General features: G+C 49.4%; 2 protein-coding genes and 2 pseudogenes across 3 annotated transcripts; all 4 read left to right on the top strand.

The window, feature by feature from the left end:
• Positions 1–1968: 1968 nt before the first annotated feature.
• LOC136495858 (UDP-glucuronate 4-epimerase 6-like) lies at positions 1969–3087 on the top strand (annotated as a pseudogene).
• Positions 2958–8690, top strand: LOC136495452 (chaperone protein dnaJ 16-like). The gene is made up of 10 exons (XM_066491386.1): positions 2958–3155; positions 3505–3628; positions 3703–3785; positions 3867–3978; positions 4066–4170; positions 4694–4744; positions 6028–6114; positions 6196–6304; positions 6385–6533; positions 8018–8690. Exons 1-10 carry the CDS (start codon positions 3088–3090, stop codon positions 8096–8098), a joined length of 969 nt encoding a protein of 322 aa, XP_066347483.1. The 5' UTR covers positions 2958–3087; the 3' UTR covers positions 8099–8690.
• A 7153-nt stretch (positions 8691–15843) lies between these two features.
• LOC136495454 (aminoaldehyde dehydrogenase 2-like) lies at positions 15844–18676 on the top strand. Of its 2 annotated transcripts, XM_066491388.1 has the most exons (8): positions 15844–16742; positions 16921–16997; positions 17084–17197; positions 17738–17815; positions 17890–18041; positions 18138–18198; positions 18324–18430; positions 18541–18676. In XM_066491388.1, the coding sequence occupies exons 2-8, from the start codon at positions 16935–16937 to the stop codon at positions 18557–18559; spliced, it is 594 nt and encodes a 197-aa protein (XP_066347485.1). In that variant the 5' UTR covers positions 15844–16742; positions 16921–16934; the 3' UTR covers positions 18560–18676. The 2 variants fall into 2 exon arrangements, with proteins under 2 accessions (XP_066347485.1, XP_066347484.1); XM_066491387.1 differs by having other exon boundaries at positions 15844–16997.
• A 540-nt stretch (positions 18677–19216) lies between these two features.
• LOC136495857 (formin-like protein 2) overlaps positions 19217–19691 on the top strand; it is a 6458-nt pseudogene continuing 5983 nt past the window's right edge.

Raw genomic sequence — 19691 nt, 5'->3', positions numbered from 1 at the left:
GAGCAGTTTCTCGAAGTGGTTCGGGGTACCTTCGGTGGGCTTCTGACCCCCTTTGCGGTCGGCGGCAGCCACGAACAAGCCCTCGCGCCGTTGCCTATTCTTCTTCTTGCCGGGACGGTTGGAGGCGCCTTCGCCGGCGTCCTTGTCCCGCTTCGCATTGCCTTTGAGGCAGTCGAAGATCGCTCCGACCGCCTCCTCGCCCGAGGCGTGGCAGGTGGCGATGTCGAGGAGCTCCTTGGTGGTTCACGGGCCCTTATGTCCCAGCTTATGGACTAGTGACTCACAGGTGGTCCCAGACAGGAAAGCTCCTATGACATCGGCATCTGCGACATTAGCCAGCTCGTCGCACTGCCGGGAGATGCGCCGGATGTACCCCCGAAGGGTTTCTCCGGCCTTCTGTCGGCAGTTTTTGAGATCTCGAGGGTTCCCAGGACGCTTGTATGGACATCTGTTATTACGAGGAAATCGTCTTATTGTTTTCTTCTTAACTGGCACAGTTGTTTCTTCTGGCAGTAATTCTCTTGAAATGTTTGTTGCTGGTCGCAGATTAAAGATAGGAAATCTGAGCTGGCTTTGCTGGAGACACTTGATTCTGGGAAGCCTCTGGAGGAAGCAAGTGCAGACATGGTAGCTTCAGTTTGCATTTTGCACTATGATGTTCGTTGTGTCTGGAGAAAGAAGATGCTCCATGTTTTAATCAATGTTTTAACATTTTATATTAGGATGATGTCGCTGCATGCTTTGAGTACTATGCTGATCTGGCAGAAACTTTAGATGGGAAGCAATGTTCACCAATCTCTCCGCCTATGGAAAACTTCGAGTCATGTGTACTTAAAGAACCCATTGGGGTTGTTGGACTGATGACTCCTTGGTATGACATCTGCTTTCATTCAAGCACCTTAATTCAACAAGTTTAGGTTTTCAGTTCATGAACATACGCTGATTCTATAATGTAACAAAATGTTTCTACATTCGATGGCTCATTTTCTTCTTAATGCCAGTTGTTATTTGGTTAAACCAGAGTGATTATTTATTTTCTATCTTTACCACATGCTTTCATTTATCCATGTCAAACAAGCGAACATTCTGAGTCCTATCAGAGCAAAGACTGTTGATCTGTATGCGAGTGCATTCTCTTCTGTACATAGTTTAACATATTTGAAGCTAGTAGCTGCTTCCATGATAACTGAATTTGGTTTCTTTTGACCTCTCTTGTATACAAGAAGAAAAGCACAACATGATCAGCTAGAAATGTGCCTTTTCTTCTCCAAGCCCCTTGGGCCATATACCAGCCTTTTTTGTCATTATTATGCTCATTTCAGAGTTGGCTTCTGTGTAAGGCTTTGATGCTTTTTAAGTCACTTGCGCAGTTGTTTTATCCTGGGAGCTGGGAATAAAATCTGTTATAAATTCAGGAGTTGCTTAGAACTTGGTGCAATTAAAGATATGAAGGCACGCCGAATCGGCGGTCTTTTAGGATGTCCACGTACATTCTTTTTATTTGCAGCCTGTTCGTTTGTTGGTTTCAGCCAGCCCAAACCAGCCAGCCAACAGTGTTTTCCTCTCACAACAAACCAGCACCAGCCAGCCCAAACCAGCGCAGAAACCAATCAGCGAACAAGCCGTTGATGCGTTAAATAGAAATTTTACGACTTAGATGAAGCGCATGTATCCCCTTCATACTACAGTCGGATAAAAACAAGTCAGACACCTCCTTGCCCACCGACCATGCGCTTGTACGCTCGGCACTGGATGGGCCACCGACCATGCACCGACCGGCATGGCTCCCATCCCGTCTTCATCTTCGGTTCTCTATCCTATCCCCATCTTCATTCCTCAGTCGCACAGGCACCTGACCCTTTCGCTGGTTGGTTTCTGGGCTGGTTTGGACTGGTTGATGCTGGTTTGTTGTGAGAGGAAAACACTGTTGGTTGGTTAGTTTGGACTGGTTGAAACCAACGAGCGAACATGGTCCTCCCTCTTTCCCCCTGCAGCCCTAGCCCCGACGAGCTCCACGACCCTGTCACCGCTGCAGCTGCCGGTTGTTTCTCCGGCGTCGGCGGCCACCCCTCCCCCGCCCGCCTCCTCCTCCCCTATCTCTCCATCTCCCAATGGCGTGACGGCTACCCCTCCCCTACCAGCGTGAGCGCGCCCGGGGTCCATGGCTCCTCTTCCTCCTCGCCGTGGTCTCGGCACTCGCACAGGAGTCTGCTAGCATCGCGGACATCGCTGTTGTACTGGTGGGGCGCGGGTGGGAGCGGGAGGTGCGGCGCAGCGCGGAGCCGTGGCGGGACGGGCCGCTATCCGTGCTCGTCGCTGGCTTCGTGGGCGCGCACTGCTCGCTGGCGCTCCGCGGTTGCGGCGACGGCGTGCTCGGCCTCGACAGCTTCGACGCCTACTACGACCCGTCCCTGAAGCGCGCGCGGCAGCGTCTGCTGGTGCCCCGCGGCGTGGTGGTGCTGGACGCCGACATCAACGACGCTGCGCTGCTGGAGCGACTGCTATCCGCGGTGCCGTTCACGCACGTGCTGCGCCTCGCGGTCCAGGCGGCCGTGCGCCAAGCGATGGGGGCGCCGCAGACGTACGTGTCACCCAACGTCGCAGGCCTCATCGCGCTCTTCGAGGCCGCGGCAAGGCACGCCGAGGACCACCGCACGGACCGCCCCGCGTCGCTGTAGGCGGCCACCAAGAAGGCCGGCGAGGCCGTGGCGCACGCGTGCAGCCACATCTACGGCCTCTCCATCACCGGCGTGCGATTCTTCACCGTCTACGGGCCGTGGGGACGCCTCGACGTGGCCTACTTCTCATTCGGCCGTAGCATCGTCGCCGGCGAGCCCATTACGCTGTTCCTCATCGCCGACGGTTCCGACGCGCGCCGCGACTCCACGTACACTGACGACGTCGTCAGGGGTTGCCTCAGCGCGCTCGACATGGCCGGCAAGAGCACGGGCTCCAAGTCCGGCTAGAAGCGCACGCCCGCGCCGCTCCGCGTGTACAAGCTCGGCAACACCTCGCCGGTGGCTGCACGCGCTCTTGCCGGCCATGTCGAGCGTGAGTTAATGCAGATCATTTGTGGTAGAAACCTGAATGAAATTCAAAGCTCTTGGAGATGAGGAACAGGAGATCAAGAGCGTCTTCCGCCGCATGGCACTCAAGTAAGTATTGTCTGCATTGCTCTTGGATTTCGGTACTTCGCGTGCTCTTATTTTATTTTGCTCAGATGGAAGGACTGTGTTCAAATTCTTTTGTAGATTAGTTCGCATTTTGTGCTTATTTTGTTCCAAGTATGAGTAGCTGTCCTCTCCTTTTGGAACCACATAAAGACCAGTATTAGGTAGCTTCTGAATCGTGCATTATATTGGAACAAAAAACAAGGCTCTGTCTTGCAAAGAAAAAAAACAGGCTCAGTTTGGACTGTTTAGCTATCTCATTTACTGATAATTTGATGGAGGAGACAATGCAGCTGTTTGAGTATTTATATATCTGGTAAAAATTGTCCTGCAGGTACCATCCAGATAAGAATTCAGACGACCCTGTTGCCTCAGAGAAGTTTCAAGAAGCCACATTCTCCTATAACATCCTGTCAGATCCAGATAAGAGGCGCCAGTATGATGCATCAGGGTTTGAGGTGATTGATGGCATGGTTGAGCAGTTTGAGCTGACTATTTTTTCGTGTGACTTAATGCCTTTGTTACTGTTCAGGCCATTGAAGCAGATAGTCAGGAACTGGAGCTGGACCTATCAAGTCTCAATACTGTAAATACAGTGTTTGCTGCTCTGTTTGGGTAACTTAAAGATGATATATCTGCTATTCTTCTTTACTCGATATTATTTGCCTCATTATGTAGTGCAATATATTTGTGCAGCAAACTAGGTGTACCAATCAAGACCACTGTCTCAGCAACAGTTTTAGAGGAGGCATTGAATGGATCAGTAGAGATTTCTCAGCTTCAGCTGGGCAAATCTCTATGTAGGAAGGTTGGCAACTGCTCCTTTTTGTTCTCTATCTGTTCACTTTTTTTAACACCAGTGAGTAAGCTTTGGTATTTTTACACATGTTGGCAGGTAGAAAAGCAGTCAGCTCACTTTTATTCTGTGGACATAACAGATAAAGAAGCCAAAATGGGCTTAGTTTGTATAGTTCATTCAACTTCTAAAAGTAAATTTAAGGTTAGTTGCCAACGTGCTATTCATCCATCTTCTATGATTGTTTGACCATATAACGCCTATGTTACATCAGTTATTGTGTTCCAATTCTAAATGTCACATTCCACTAATAAATGTTGTCCTTTTTTTATACAGAACTCACCATGTAACTTGATTATGTCAGTTAACTGATAAGCATCGTCATCTTTTTAATTGTAGTGTTCCATAAGCAACATATTTTGTTCTTATTCAGCCCCTCCGTAGATTTTGCGGGGGGAATGCTTGCCTCAGTTTTTCCCTTCCCCAGACCCCACTCATGTGGGAGCCTCCGGCACTGGGTCTGCCCCCTTTACTGAATATAAGTCTACCTTTTTAGTGGAAAATATTATTTCACTTCCATTGTTATTAAATTACGATAGTCGCTAGATGATCAGCTGATTCTCTTTAGTTGTTGATATTATCGCAGCGTAGAACGTTTAAATAAACCAAATACTTGATGTACTATGTAATTGCAGCAAAACAAGTTTGTTGACACTTCTCTTTTCAGCTGTTGTATTTTGAACTTGAGGACAATGGTGGATTAAGCCTTGCTTTACAGGTATGCATGTGTGTAGCCAGCTTATCTTTTTTGTTAGTACAGATGAAAAAAGAAGACAAAGTTCTATTGGTTACTGGCTTATCACCTGCCATTCTGCCAAGCATATGACGCCAAACATGTGAAAACAAATATTTTCGTACCAAGTTTAGATCTTGTTAATTTGGCATGACAACCTTGAGGGCACAGCCAAGTAGCTACAACGCACTTACTGCCATAACTGTAATATGTTAGTACCAATAATGCTTTGTTTATCACTGTAGATGTGTTTGGCATCTGTTCATTCTAAAATATAGCTGATGTGGTATTGTGGCTGAAGCAAGTCCCCTCAGCATGATTTTTGACAGTTTAGTAATGTACTAATATCGTTGGCTGGGCAATTTCACCCTGACATTATAAGTTAATTTTGTGTTTTTATCTCAATCTCACAAGATCAGTGTTCAATTGGATGACCTGTAGGAAATATTTCTGTGGTATATTAAATCTGCGTATGTTCCTTAGCATTATGTACAATCCATCCAGCAGCCTTTATTGGTCCAGAAATATTACCAAGGGTTTCAAGGGTACGTGCTATCTACATAGTCTCCCACAGTCCCACTCTCCCAGGGATGAACTGTGTGTACCTTGACTTCATTATTAAATGTTCTGTTATCCATCTAGAAGCTTTTAACTATAAATTTACCAGATACTGAAATGGACAAATGGCTGCTACCACACCACTTCTCTCCAAACTGAACAGTTGAGTAATTAGCTTAAGGAATCTGATTGTGAGCACACCCTGAGCTGTTGTGAGATGCTGTCACAAAGGAAAAGACAGTAATATCTGGCCCATCAATTCTTGATGCTGTGAGAGGATGTTACTTCCCCTTGGTATTAAAGTCAGTTCTTATTGAGAGAGATCACTCAGTTGCCTATGTATTTAGGAAGAGTGTAGGTGAGGTAGGAAACATATCAATCTACTGCACTTGGATTAATCTAGTGCAGTATTGATTCAGATATCATGTCTAGGGAACCAACCCAAGTAACTCAATTGAGCCATTTTTGGTAAAGGGAACACAAAAACTATACAGATAGTATGTCATGGATGCACATAGGGCATCGCAAGAGAATAAAACAGACGCATCATTTAGAAAGAGCATCATAGTTACTAACTTATTTCTGAAGTTATTGCCTTGTTTGTATTAAAGTCTGCTGCTTGACAATGTTCTTCTATCCACAAGGGGATTTTGTGAGCTTACCATGTTGTCTGAGCATGATTTCAGCTAATGTCTATTAGCCTAGTGCAGGAAGATAGTGCAAAAACTGGAAAAGTTACTTCTGCGGGGATGTTCTTTCTAGGCTTTCCTGTGTATCGATTTGAACAAAATAATTCAGTGAGTATACAAATTAATGCCTTTTTGCCTCCTTTTGTTTTTCTTTGTGTGTTTATTTTTACAAGCTCCTATTACTACTAGGCTGTTGCTGCGAAGGATCCTAATAGTGCTTTCTTTAAAAGATTGGATGGCTTTCAACCTTGTGAAGTAAATGAACTGAAAGCAGGAACCCATTATTTTGCTGTATATGGTAATATCATTTTCTGTTGTACCATATTTAGGCATCTGTGACTATTTTACAATTTGCTGAAAAAATCAATCATTTTTCAGGTGACAATTTCTTCAAAAGTGCGAGCTATACTATTGAGGTTGTATGTGCTGAACCCTTCTCTGATCAAAAGGAGAAGCTACGAAGTGTGGAGACAATGATAATTGCAAAACGATCTGAGCTGTCTAAATTTGAGTCTGAGTATCGGGAGGTATGTAGTTCTCTTTGACATATTTTATTTATACAGGTTCTCCATCTACGCTGTATGGTAGTACCAGGATGTTGAACATGCTACAAATTTAGGAGCCTTTTGGTAGATATTTTCATGGCATGTGGTGATCCAACTTATTGCACGGGTTTGTGTGACTAATTTGATATTGCATCTTTATCATATTTGTTGCAACTTTGGCACTCCATCCTTTTTATATACCTTTGGTATTATATCTAGCTGATTTAGGCTTGATTCTTTTAATCCCTTTTTATTAGGTTATATAATCGCTAGAATTTGAGCTCCATTAGCAAAGTTCTGGGTAATCTCTTTTCTTGTCTGTTAAAAAATGCCTAATAAGGTGAAATTTTTATAAATAGTAGAGTGACTGCACGCGCTGCCCTCAGATCAGAGATTTATAAATTCCATGTGTTCACAATCAGAAGTGGAGAAAATAGCTAACCTATGACCCGAGTGTATGATCCAATAATGAATTCAATATTTTTTGTGACCCTACTGAACATAAGAGTCTAACTGGTTGGTTTAGCTCCTTATGAATATCAAAGTAATTCATAAGTTACAGATTACCTGATCCGAAATTAGCTCCATACATGTCACATTGATTAAGAGAGTTGTCCCCTTTTCAGATAGTAATAGAGCTATCCCGTGAGAAGTGTTATATTTCATCTGATGTGTTATATTAATTCTAAAGACTTCTCTACCTTTTTCTCGCTGAATTTGTCTAGTGAGTAGTGAATGTAGATGCATATGCCAATGAACTTTCTTGGTGCCTCAATACATTTATGTAAAATATTGCATTTCCTGATGTCATGTATTTTCAGCATATATTCCTGTACACAGTTCATACTACCTTGCAAGTTGCATTGCCCATATATTATCTGAGTTCTGATAGGCAGCCAGTAGCCCACTATTTTTTAGTCTAACCTGCTAGAATGTTCTTGATGAATTGACCAGTTGCAAGTAGCTTACAAATCCAAGTACTAATAAAAAGGCGCACACTGAAATGTAGAATAGCATCCCAGAGTTTCCCCTTTTGTTTATTTTATAATCATGAAAATATGTTACTAATTTAGAAGTGAACATTCATTGCACAGAAGAATTGTTGCAGTATACAGTAGCATTTGTATATAGTGTGATACAATAGCATTTTATCTTAGCTCTGACCTGTGTGGGTTGTGATCATAGCTGTGATCTCATATTTGATTAGTTATCATGGTTATTATTGGTTATGACCACGTTGCCACATTCTGACCCATCATTTAGGTGTCTGAGAATGTCGTGCAAATTGTCACTGTTGGTGATATGCCAATACAACACCAATCATTTGGAACTATGTTGCTGTTTACCTTTTACTTACTATTTTTGCTTCATCAGCAAACTAATACGGTATAGGCGGTTGGTGTGTACCTTCGTTGTTTGCATGAACCGTTCTCTTTATTCATTGGGAAATGATTTGCTCTATGCAGGGGCCAGTGAGGGCATCAGGACATTGGCCGTTTACCGGTAGCATTTGTGTGTGGTTGCTCCGTTTTGAGCTAAGCGTTTAGTGATGTGGGATACTTCATTGATGGATCTGTAGTGCAGCTTGAGAATAACCATGAGCAAAAAAGCTTTTGCTATATTGCATGGACGACAGATTGATGATAAAACTATTGTTTTTTTATTGTACAACTTAGTATCTATGTGGATTTAATTGTTGTTGGTGCTTGACTTAATGTGCGTGCAAATGTTGTATGAACAAAGTGTGGCAATGCTTAAACCATGGTACACGAGATGACTGGAAGAAAACAGAAATGAAAAATCTCGTTTCTGAAAAATGTTTTACACAAGTGATATCGTTTACAGGTTACGACAAGTACACAAGTGAAAAATGTTTTACGCAAGTGTGGCAATGCTTAAACCATGGGAATCATCTCAATACATGTTCCTATGCTCATGCTAGCTACGGGTACAACACTAGAGAATGGTGATGAAAAGCACTACTAACTACGGGTACATGTCCCCTAGGACAACTCATCTACTTTGTCAGACCAAACGGCTTCATTCCTGACCTCGACTGGTTCTTCTTCTGCACCGGACATCCAATAAAAGGAGAGCGGTAGGATTTTTACACACACGAAACGAGCAGTGTCCGAAGCCATTCCCTAAGGTATCCAGAAATTTACTAAGTAAGTTTGAAAGCAGTGGACATCTTCACCTACGTAGGGTGGGTCGACAGCAGGTGGACACATTTGGTGCCTCCCCTTCATGTTACCATCAGATAAAAACAAGTCGGGCAGGTAGACACATTTAATGCCTCTCCTCCTTACCATCAGATAAAAATGATTCACCGACCATGCAGGACCATTTGTACTTACACATGCATCCATGCATCTAAGACATGGCTTGGGTTGTGTGCACGTTGCTCCCGAGATGGTCGGTGGTTGGGGTTGGTCGCCATTACTACAGCTACCATAATTGCATCTGCATCCATGCTTGCCCGCACTCTTTTTTGGCCTCTTGTCAGAACCTTGGCTTGCAGTCGTATTAGTCATTAATGGCCTCAGACATCGCTCACCTCGAACGCATAGGACGTGCATTCATGCATATCCTGTTTGTGCATTATTATGCCGTATTGCTGACAGATACGCCATCCATAGGTGTCACGCGTGTCGTAGTGTGCATGGCCTACTCGTTCTTGTTACAGAGTTAGGTCTGCACTATGGCTTTGTGCTCCACGCTCGCCCGTGAGTCACGTCAGTAGTGACCCACGTCTCCTTATACCTTTTTTCTACGCTCTTGTCGGACCCTTGCCCTGCAGTCGTACTACTCAGTAATGGCACCGCACGTCGCTCGCCTCGAACGTGCGAGATTTGGTCGATTCGTTCGTAGTGATCCCGCATAGAAACCCTAGTGAACCGCGTCAGGACCACAGACCGCTCCGCCTTTATAAGCAGAGCCTGGCTTAGCTATTGGTACCACCACTCGGCGCACTTTAGCTCGCTTAGGTTTTCCCTTTGAGCAAGCTTTTTGCTCAGCCCTTCTTTGTAGCCACCGCCAGAAATGGCAGGAGCCTGGGTTAGTAGTTACTGCCTGAACGTTGAGGGTTTTTCTATAATTCTGCATGCCACCCTGCAAAAGCTCGGAGTCAAAGATCGCCCCGAGTATGAGGGCCGTGAGTATGAGAAGCATGGCACCGATTGGTGTGAGATTACCGTTTACATTGGGAAGAGTAAAGAGTTTTCCGACATCACCGAAGCCTGGAGTGTGACCACAACCGGGTTTAGCTTCACCGACACCTACCAGGTTGTGGCCCGTAAAGCCTTGCGGTACCTTTGTCAGCTCTATGAAGAGCCCATTGCTCGTACCCCCATGAGGTTCTTTCCACCCTTAGATAGGAATCGGCGGGCATGGAGGGCTCGCATGGAGGCTTTGCAAGGGCGGGATGCACAAGAAGATAGTCCTACCATGGTGCACTTGACCACGTACCTGCTTGCTCTGGATGAGCAGTATGACCGACAAGCCTTGGAGCTGAGGGCGTGCCTGCGGCGCGCCGAAGAAGCCGAGATCTTCACTCAGATGCTCCAAGTGCAGCTTGCCGAAGCGCATGCCAGTGTTGCAGCTGCTGAGAGCCGGGAGACTGCCATGTTAGAAGCCCTGAAGGAGGCCGAAGATCGACATGTTCATCAGCTGGGTGAGGCCTATCTGTTCACTAGGGCCAAGCGGAGGATGCTGGTTGATGAAAGACAGGATGCCCCGATCTTGGAGGGGATCCCTATCCACCCGCCTGAAAGGAGAACCGGTGATGCAGAACCGCCACCACCTCCACCTTTGGAAGTGTTAGAAGCAGAACCCTTGGTTCCTCTCACTCAGCCATTGCCACGAGAAGATGCAGATCCATAGCCAGGGCGGTAGAAGAATCCGTCGAGCACAGGAATAAAGATGCGTGGTTCCAAGGTAGATTAGTTGCCTTGGGATGTTGTACCCGTAGTAGTAGTGCTTCTTGTCGCTGTCCTCCTGTATTGTACTCTTGCCGTTGTTGTTGGCCGTAGTTGTTGGATGCGTGTTGTAGTTTCGCCTAAGGGGAGTGGATGATAATTCACTTTTTGTAAACCCTCACGTTAGGAGAAGTACTTGTGTTGTAGTTTTTGCTATTTCCCCCTATAATGTAATCCTACCCAATATTGTGTTTTAAATCTAAGTGTGTTAGTTGTTTGAGCCCAACTCCATCAAATACTTCTTTTCACTAACATGTCATTGATTTGCTGGCCTAGAATAGGCATAATGTAATGACAACCAACCTCTATGTTCATTTACAATATTGAGACCAACCTTCCGTACCAACACGATAAGAAAACATATTAGACATACGAGCCATATTTCTCAGAATTTTTCCTATACCAAGCACATCATCCGCAGCGAAGCACGGGCAGCAGTGGCTAGTATGTATGGAAATAGGCCTACCACCAGGTGTCTTGAACATAATTACTGGTCTGGGCCTGAAGCTAGTGCTCCATTATCCTCACATCCCCATGTGGATAAGGTCAAGACACTCAGACCTCTCTCTCAATGAATACATATGCTGTTAAGCATCACTTAATTTGAAATAATTACTGTCAGATCATAAACTTATCAAAATTATGTGTCCGTGTTGTAGATTGCTTTTAATGGAAGTACAAAGACTGTGTCAAGGGCAGTGATGCCCAGGGTAGGAGGACCTCGACTACGCAGCTCGTAGTCTCGGTCCGTGGTTGCCGGCAGGGTTATTCCCCCACGCCGAGCTTCAACGTCGACTGGGGTATGCCCCCCAGGTCGCCGGCTTAAGGAGAGAGAGAGAGGAGATTAGATGGGAATAATCTTCGTTAATTCCAAAGGCTACTGCCGTACAGCATATATGGCCAATGGCCTTACAGATGGAGAAGGTTCTCCTTAATTGTAGGACTAAACCAAATAAGGTAAAGACTAAACCAAATAAGATAAAGATAGCTACTTTCCCTCCTAGCCACTCGCCTGCTGCTCCTGCGCCCTTGATGCCCGCTTGGCCGCCCGGCGCACGTCGCGGGCTCTCCTGCGCCTGGTATACGTGCGGTCGTACATGACATCTCTCCCCTCCTCGAGAGGCAGCTCATCCTCGAGCTGGAATGTGGGAAACTTGGCGCTGAAAGTGTCGACGTCCTCCCAAGTGGCCGAGGCAGGAGACTGGTCCTTCCACTGAATAAGCACCTGACGTGTGCCACGGGCGAGTCGGGTCTTGACGGCCTTTGCGGGCTCCAGGGTGACAGCCCCATGGTGAAGCGGTGGCAGTGGTGGTGTAGCAGCGGGGGGCGCGCCATGGTACTTCTTGAGGACGCCCATGTGAAAGACGTCGTGGATACGGGCACATGCTGGGAGGTCGAGGCGGACAGCGACCTCGTTGATGAGCTCCAGCACACGGTACGGCCCATAGAACCTTGGCTTTAGCTTGCCGGCGCCATCGGTGGGGAGGGAGGTAGGTGTCCGGTGGCGGAGGCGAAGCAGCACCCACTCGCCCACCTGGTACTTGACGTCGCGGTGACCCTGGTCATAGTACTTCTTCTGGACCGCCTGAGCCTGCTCAAGTCGATGGCGCACATCAGCGAGGAACTCCTCACGCTCCTCCATGGTCCTAGCCACAGCAGCCACACGGGTGTCCCCCGGCTCATAGGACCGGATGGAGGGAGGATCGCGCCCGTAGACGATCCGAAATGGCGTGTCGCGAAGGGAGCTCTGGTACGCGGTGTTGAAGACGTACTCCGCCCATGGGAGCCACTGCAGCCACTGTTTCGGCCGATCACCTGTGAGGCACCGTAGGTACATGATGATAACCCTGTTCACCGACTCGGACTGGCTGTCCGACTGAGGGTGGTCGGCCGACGTCATGTGGAGATTGGTCCCCATCAACCTCATGAGCTCCCGCCAGAACTTGGAGGTGAACACGACGTCTCGGTCGGACACCATAGACTGTGGCACACCGTGGAGGCGGACAATCTCCCCGAAGAACGCCTGAGCCACTGACTCCGCCGAGTATGGGTGCGCCAACGGAATAAAGTGGCAGTACTTGCTGAACCTGTCCACCACCGTCAGGATGATAGACTTGCCCCGTACGCGAGGCAGGGCTTCGACAAAATCCAACGCCACGTCTGTCCAGACACCTTGCGGAATTGGAAGAGGAAGTAGTAGCCCAGCCGGATGGAGGTGTTCGGACTTGTGGCGCTGGCAGGTCGAGCATTCCCGCACATAATCCTGGACCACCTGCTTCATGTTAGGAAAATGAAAGTCACGGCGAAGGCGGTGCAGCGTGCGCTGGACCCCCTCGTGGCCTTCGGCGTGCACAGCGGCCAGCAGCTCCTGGAGTAGCGGTGAAGACGGCGGTAAGTAGAGTCGGCCCGCGTGCGGGACCATCCCATCAACCACCGCCCAGGGTGCGCGCCGAGCACCGGCCTGGATCTCGTCCTGGATGGCAGCCAGGGCGGGGTCGGTCAGCTGTGCTTGCCGGAGGCGGGAGAGAACGTCGAAGTGCGGGACTGAGAGGGCCAAAACAGCCCCGTCGTCCGGTGTGTCGCGGCGGGAGAGAGCATCCGCCACCACATTGGTCGACCCAGGCTTGTACTCGACGGCGAAATCGAAGCCCAGGAGCTTGCCGACCCAATGATGTTGCGGGATCGTCGCGAGCCTCTGGTCCAGCAGGTACTTGAGGCTGTAGTGGTCGGTTTTGACGACGAACCGGCGGCCCCAAAGGTATGGCCTCCAGTGCCGCACTGCCAGGACGAGGCCGATAAGCTCCCGCTCGTAGGCCGCCAGTGCCTGATGGCGGGGAGCGATAGCCCGACTGAAGAACGCGATGGGGTGGCCACCCTGGACCAACACTGCGCCGAAGCCATGGGACGAAGCGTCGCACTCGACGACGAACGGCTTGGAGAAGTCTGGCATGGCGAGGACGGGGGCCGAGGTGACCGCGTCCTTGAGCGCTGCGAACGCCGCCGCGGCGCCCTCGCTCCATGAGAACCCGTCCTTCTTCAGCAGAGCCGTGAGTGGTGCGGCCACCGTACCGTAGTGGTGGACGAACTTCCGGTAGTAGCCGGCCAGGCCCAGGAAGCCCCGCACCGCCCACGCTGACCGAGGCGTGGGCCAGTCCCGGATTGCCTGTACTTTGGCCGGGTCCATGGTGACGCCCGCCTCGGAGATGACGTGGCCGAGGTAGCCGACCGACGCTGCGCCGAACGCACACTTGGTGCGCTTGAGGAACAGCTGATGGCGTCGAAGCTCCTCGAGGACGATGCGGATGTGACGAAGATGTTCGCTCCAGCTCTTGCTGTAGATCAAAATGTCGTCAAAGAACACCAGAACAAAATGACGAAGAAACGGTCGCAGTACATCATTCATCAACGCCTGGAATGTCGCAGGGGCGTTGCATAGCCCAAACGGCATCACCAGGAACTCGTACAGGCCGTCGTGAGTGCGGAAGGCCGTCATGTGGATGTCCTCCGGGCGCATCCGGACTTGGTGGTAGCCTGAGCGCAAGTCGAGCTTGGTGAAGAATTTTGCGCCATGGAGCTCGTCTAGCAGCTCGTCCACCACCGGAATGGGGAACGCATCCTTGATGGTGAGCGCGTTCAGCGCTCTGTAGTCAACGCAGAAGCGCCAAGAGCCATCCGGCTTCTTGACGAGGAGTACTGGTGAGGAGAACGCCGAGTCGCTGCGGCGGACAATGCCCTGCTCGATCATGGCGGCGCACTGTCGTTCGAGTTCGTCCTTATGGGCCGCCGGGTACCGGTACGGGCGGACAGCCACCGGCAGCGCTCCCGGCTTGAGGACGATGCGATGGTCACGGGAGCGCTTGGGCGGCAGTCCATGGGGCGCGGTGAAGACGTCGCCGAGGGAGTGGAGCAGGGCGTCGAGTAGCGGCTCCCGGGGCGGCTGGGGTTGTAGCACCGGCGCTGGGGCTGCCGTGACCGCGCGGAGGGCCGCCCTGTCGGAGGAGGCGATGCTGGTCCAGCAGATGGCACGTCCCGCGCGCTGGAACTGCATGGTCCGCGCGGCGACGTCCCAGACGATGGGCCCGAGGGTGCCCAGCCACTGAGTGCCCAGGACGAGGTCGAAGCCCGCCAAAGGCATGACGAAGAGGTCGACGTGGAACGTCTCGCCATGTACCGTGACCGGCGCGTCGCGGATGACCCCTGGGCAGACGATGCGCTCGCCGTTGGCCACGGTAGCGGTGAGACGTGGGCGCGGCTGGATGTGCAGCCCGGAGCGGTACGCGGCGCGTTCGCCGATGAAGTTGTGCGTTGAGCCCGTGTCGAGGAGGGCGACCAGCACTGCCGTCCCGAGGAGCGCGCGGACCTGCTGTGTGTCGAAGCCAGGCACCCCGGCCACTGCATGCAGGGAGTAGACGGGGGCCTCTCCCGCCGGGTCAGCGGCGCCCGCTGCGTCGTCGTCCGTCTCCAGCTCAACGCCTTCGGCGTAGAAAATGCGGCGGCAGGTACGGTTGTGGCCGCGGAAGTACTTTTCATCACAGTTGAAGCACAACCCGAGCCGGCGGCGTTCCTCCTGTTCGTCTTTGGAAAGACGGCGGCCAGGTGGCCGCTCGCGCGCGCCTGGTGCCGCCTCCGCCCCAGGTGCCGGTAGCGCGAGCAGCGGGGGCGCCTGGGGGGCGGGCAACGCCGGCCGTGGTGCCGGAGCAGCCGGGCCCGCGCGATGCGCCGGCTTGGCCGGTGCTGCCGCCAACTTATCATGCTCCATCAACTCCACTTGTCGGGCGAGGCTCATGGCCCCGGCGAGCGTCTCCGGATTGTGGAGACGAACGGCGTGGCTCAACGGAGGGAGGAGACCGCCGGTGTAGAGTTGGACACGCTGCCCCTCGTCGAGGCGCCCGGCGTGGAAGAGGAGGCTCTGGAAGCGGTTGGAGTACTCCTCCACGGTGCCCGTACGTCGACATTCCGTCAGCTCGAAGAGGGGCGCCGAGCGTAGTGGCGGCCCGAAGCGCAGATCAAGGAGATCTCTGAAGCGCCCCCATGCCGGTGTGCCTTCGTCCTCCTAGAGTTGCATGAACCATTCCTGGGCGACGCCTTCGAGGTTGTAGGACGCCATCCAGACGCGCTCCTCGGCCATGGTGCGCTGTTGACGAAAATACGACTCACACTTGTTAAGGAAGAGCCGCGGATCAGACTTGCCGTCGAAACGAGGGAAGTCCATCTTCTGGAATTTGGGGGGCCGATCCGGTTCGCGAGGATACTCCACGTGACCGCCGCCTCTGCTGTCCGACGACGAGGCTGACTTCTCCTTCATGGATGCCATCTTGGCCTTCATCTCCTTCATCTCCGTCCTGAAGGATTGCATCATCGCCATGAGGTCAGCCATGGTTGGCTCCGCCATGGTGGTGGAGTGGCCCGTGGAAGTGGTGGAGGCTGCGGGCGATGGTGGTGGTTGTGGTTGATTGGTGGCGGCTGTGGTGGATGTGGATGGCAGGGAAGACGAGGATCGTCGGCTTCGCGATACCAGGCTGTCAAGGGCAGCGATGCCCAGGGTAGGAGGACCTCGACTACGCAGCTCGTAGTCTCGGTCCGTGGTTGCCGGCAGGGTTATTCCCCCACGCCGAGCTTCAACGTCGACTGGGGTATGCCCCCCAGGTCGCCGGCTTAAGGAGAGAGAGAGAGAGGAGATTAGATGGGAATAATCTTCGTTAATTCCAAAGGCTACTGCCGTACAGCATATATGGCCAATGGCCTTACAGATGGAGAAGGTTCTCCTTAATTGTAGGACTAAACCAAATAAGGTAAAGACTAAACCAAATAAGGTAAAGATAGCTACTTTCCCTCCTAGCCACTCGCCTGCTGCTCCTGCGCCCTTGATGCCCGCTCGGCCGCCCGGCGCACGTCGCGGGCTCTCCTGCGCCTGGTATACGTGCGGCCGTACATGACAGACTGGTAAGAGGATAATGACTTCAGCTGCCCAAATGGTTAAGGTCTGTTCTCTTTTCTCTATATTTAGCTGCCATCCTTTCTCAGCAAATTTCCACTTCCTAAATGAACTTCCCATCAACTTGATCATTATGGATCTGTTGATGCAAGAAATCTTCAAATTATGTACCTGTATCACAGATTCCTTATTCCATTGTTTATTGTAATCTTGAACAGCCTGTTTCATTAGAGCTTGGTGGCAAAAGTCCTCTTATTGTCTTTGATGACATTGACAAAGGTCTCTTCCTCATGTTGCACTATGCCCCTAATTTTAATTTTATCTAATGTTTCAACAATCAATCTATTTTCAGCTCAATTCATAAGGTTTATACCATTATGGAAGTGCAAAAGTCAAATTTACATATTTTATTGCAAGTTTCGTTAGCTGTACTAAGTCATAACTGGATTTAAAACAGCTGTTGAATGGGCCATGTTTGGGATCTTCGCGAATGCTGGTCAAGTCTGCAGTGCTACTTCTCGTCTACTGCTGCATGTATGTACAGTATTTCTTCTAGCTGTTTTAGAGAGGTCGAGTCATTTTCTAATACATGACATCACACCGAGTTATTTCTAATACAGGAGAAAATTGCAAAGAAATTCTTGGATAGATTGGTTGCATGGGCAAAGAATATAAAAGTCTCAGATCCACTGGAGGAAGGCTGCAGACTGGGTTCAGTTGTCAGTGAAGGACAGGTAGGGCCAGTTTGGTTGCCGAAATTTTTGGCAAAACGATCCTGTAGCGTTTTCGTTGTTATTTGGTAATTAGTGTCCAATCATAGTTTAATTAGGCTTAAAAGATTCGTCTCGTGGATTTCGTCTAAACTGTGTAATTAGTTTTATTTTTTATTTATATTTAATGCTTCATGCATGCGTCCAAAGATTCGATGTGACGGGGAATCTTGAAAATTTTGGTATTTTGGGAGGGAACTAAACAGGGCCGTAATGTAAAACAAAGCGTATCAAACTTGTTGAAGTTTTGTTGCAGACATGTACCCTTTTTTTAATATGTAAATACTTAAATGAGGATATTGTGTCCAAATAAAATAAAATAATCAGGAATCAGGCCAATAGCGATGTTATCCAAAGCAAGAAACTGTTAGCAAATGATTCTTTGCACATCACTCTTTCAAAAAGAAAAAGTAATTTTATCCATTTATATTTTGAAATAAACATAGCCCAATTGCATGTGTCATCCACAACTCTGAACATCTTAAATCCTCTTGTTTAATTCAGTACGAAAAGATAAAGAAGTTCATCTCAACTGCAAGAAGTGAAGGTGCCACAATTCTGTATGGAGGTACCCGACCACAGGTAAGCATCCTTAATTTCATTGCCTGATTTTGGTTTCTCGGCCATTGATCCAAGCTACATTGATGAATTGGCAGCATCTCAGAAGAGAGTTCTTTCTCGAACCTACAATTATAACAGATGTTAGTACGTCAATGCAAATTTGGCGAGAGGAAGTCTTTGGACCAGTCATCTGCGTTAAAGAGTTCAGGACAGAGAGTGAAGCTGTGGAACTTGCAAATGATACTCAGTGAATCATTTTTGCTTGATTTTTCAAGACTAGAAAAGAAAAAAAAAACTTTGATGCTTGTATTGTTCATTCACCTTCTGCACAAACTATTTTCAGCTATGGTTTAGCTGGTGCCGTGATCTCCAATGATCAAGAGAGGTGTGAGCGCATTTCAAAGGTAACTGAAAGTGGAAGTGTGACCTGGACCTTGATTTCACCTCCTGATTACTTGCAAGGATGTTAAAATTATAATCTGATGGAAGTATTTGATACCATAACACATGTAAAATTCGTCGTCTGCAGGCTCTTCACTCTGGTATTATTTGGATAAATTGCTCGCAACCATGCTTCGTCCAAGCTCCTTGGGGAGGGAACAAGCGGAGCGGTTTTGGTCGGGAGCTCGGAGAATGGTGAGTGTTGACTGCAATGTCAAAAGATTGCACAAATTGTAGCTTTTATACTCCCTAAGCAAAGGTTTCGTAAGTTGCATCATCTGAATTGCTTTCACTATTACTTTCAGGGCCTTGATAACTATATGACCGTGAAGCAAGTCACCAAGTATTGCTCGGATGAACCGTGGAAGCTGTGAAGGGGCATTTCATTCCAGGAGAATGGAGCGCATCATTAACTGAAGACAGCATCAGTCCTGTTCATGGACAGAAGCTTATGTACAGTACAATGCTCGTCAATAAAAGCTCTTTGATGGCAAAGTTGCTTGCTGCTTGCAGTACTTCTATACTCCAGAATTCAGAACTGAAGAGTACTATATCATGGGTTGTTAGTCTGCACTCTTTTCATTCGAAATTTCGCAGTGGTGTGTAGTTGCACCTGGAAGATCGCAATAATAATAAAGATGATCGGATAATCTTGAGACTGCTAATATTATTTTACACTTTACATATGTTTCACGAGGACTCATTTTTAGTTTTTAACAAAAAAAAAACTGAGTACGCTTTGGAGTTTTTCCTTCAAAAAACAATGTTGGAAGTTTTTCTAAAACGAAACTTTGGAACTAGTAAAACTAGGATCAGATTATGGATTCAAAAAACATTCCTTCGAATCGAAGTCCACGTATCAGTATGTCATTGTGTACGTGACCCGTTTCCGAATTCTTATCTTCAGAGCACCCGTTTCTGAACTCCGGCTAAAGTGCAGTGTGCTATGTGCACGGGTGAACTATTCGAACGCGCGATCAAATGCCGCCGCCCCAAGCCGCGACCCCTCTTGCCATCCTCTCCCGCTTCCTCTCGTCGCCGTCTCCCTCGTCGGTTGCCCCAGCTACTTCGCATCCACGCGCTCGCCGTCACCTCGGCCTGTCTCAACGCCCCGACCTCGCCGCAAAGCTCGTCTCCGCCTACTCCTCCGCGGGGCGGCCCCGGGCTCGCGGCGCTCGCCTTCTCGGCTTCCCCTGTCCCGACGCATTCCTCTGGAATTCCCTCATCCGCACCCACCACTGCGCCTCAGACTTCGTGGCCGCGCTCGCCGCCCACCGTCGCATGCTCGCCTCTGGCGCACGGCCTTCCCCCTTCACCACGCCGCTCGCCGCCTCCGCCGCCGCTGAGCTCGGCGCGCTCGGCGTCGGCGCCTCCGTGCACGCGTACTGCGTCAGGTACGGCCTCCTCGTCGGCGATGGCGGCTCCGTCGCCGTCGCATCTTCTCTGGTTTATATGT

The sequence above is a fragment of the Miscanthus floridulus genome, chromosome 12 (genome assembly GCF_019320115.1).
Source record: "Miscanthus floridulus cultivar M001 chromosome 12, ASM1932011v1, whole genome shotgun sequence".
Lineage (NCBI taxonomy): Eukaryota > Viridiplantae > Streptophyta > Magnoliopsida > Poales > Poaceae > Miscanthus > Miscanthus floridulus.
The sequence above is the reverse complement of the archived record's forward strand: the minus strand, read 5'-3'. Positions and strand labels throughout refer to the sequence as shown.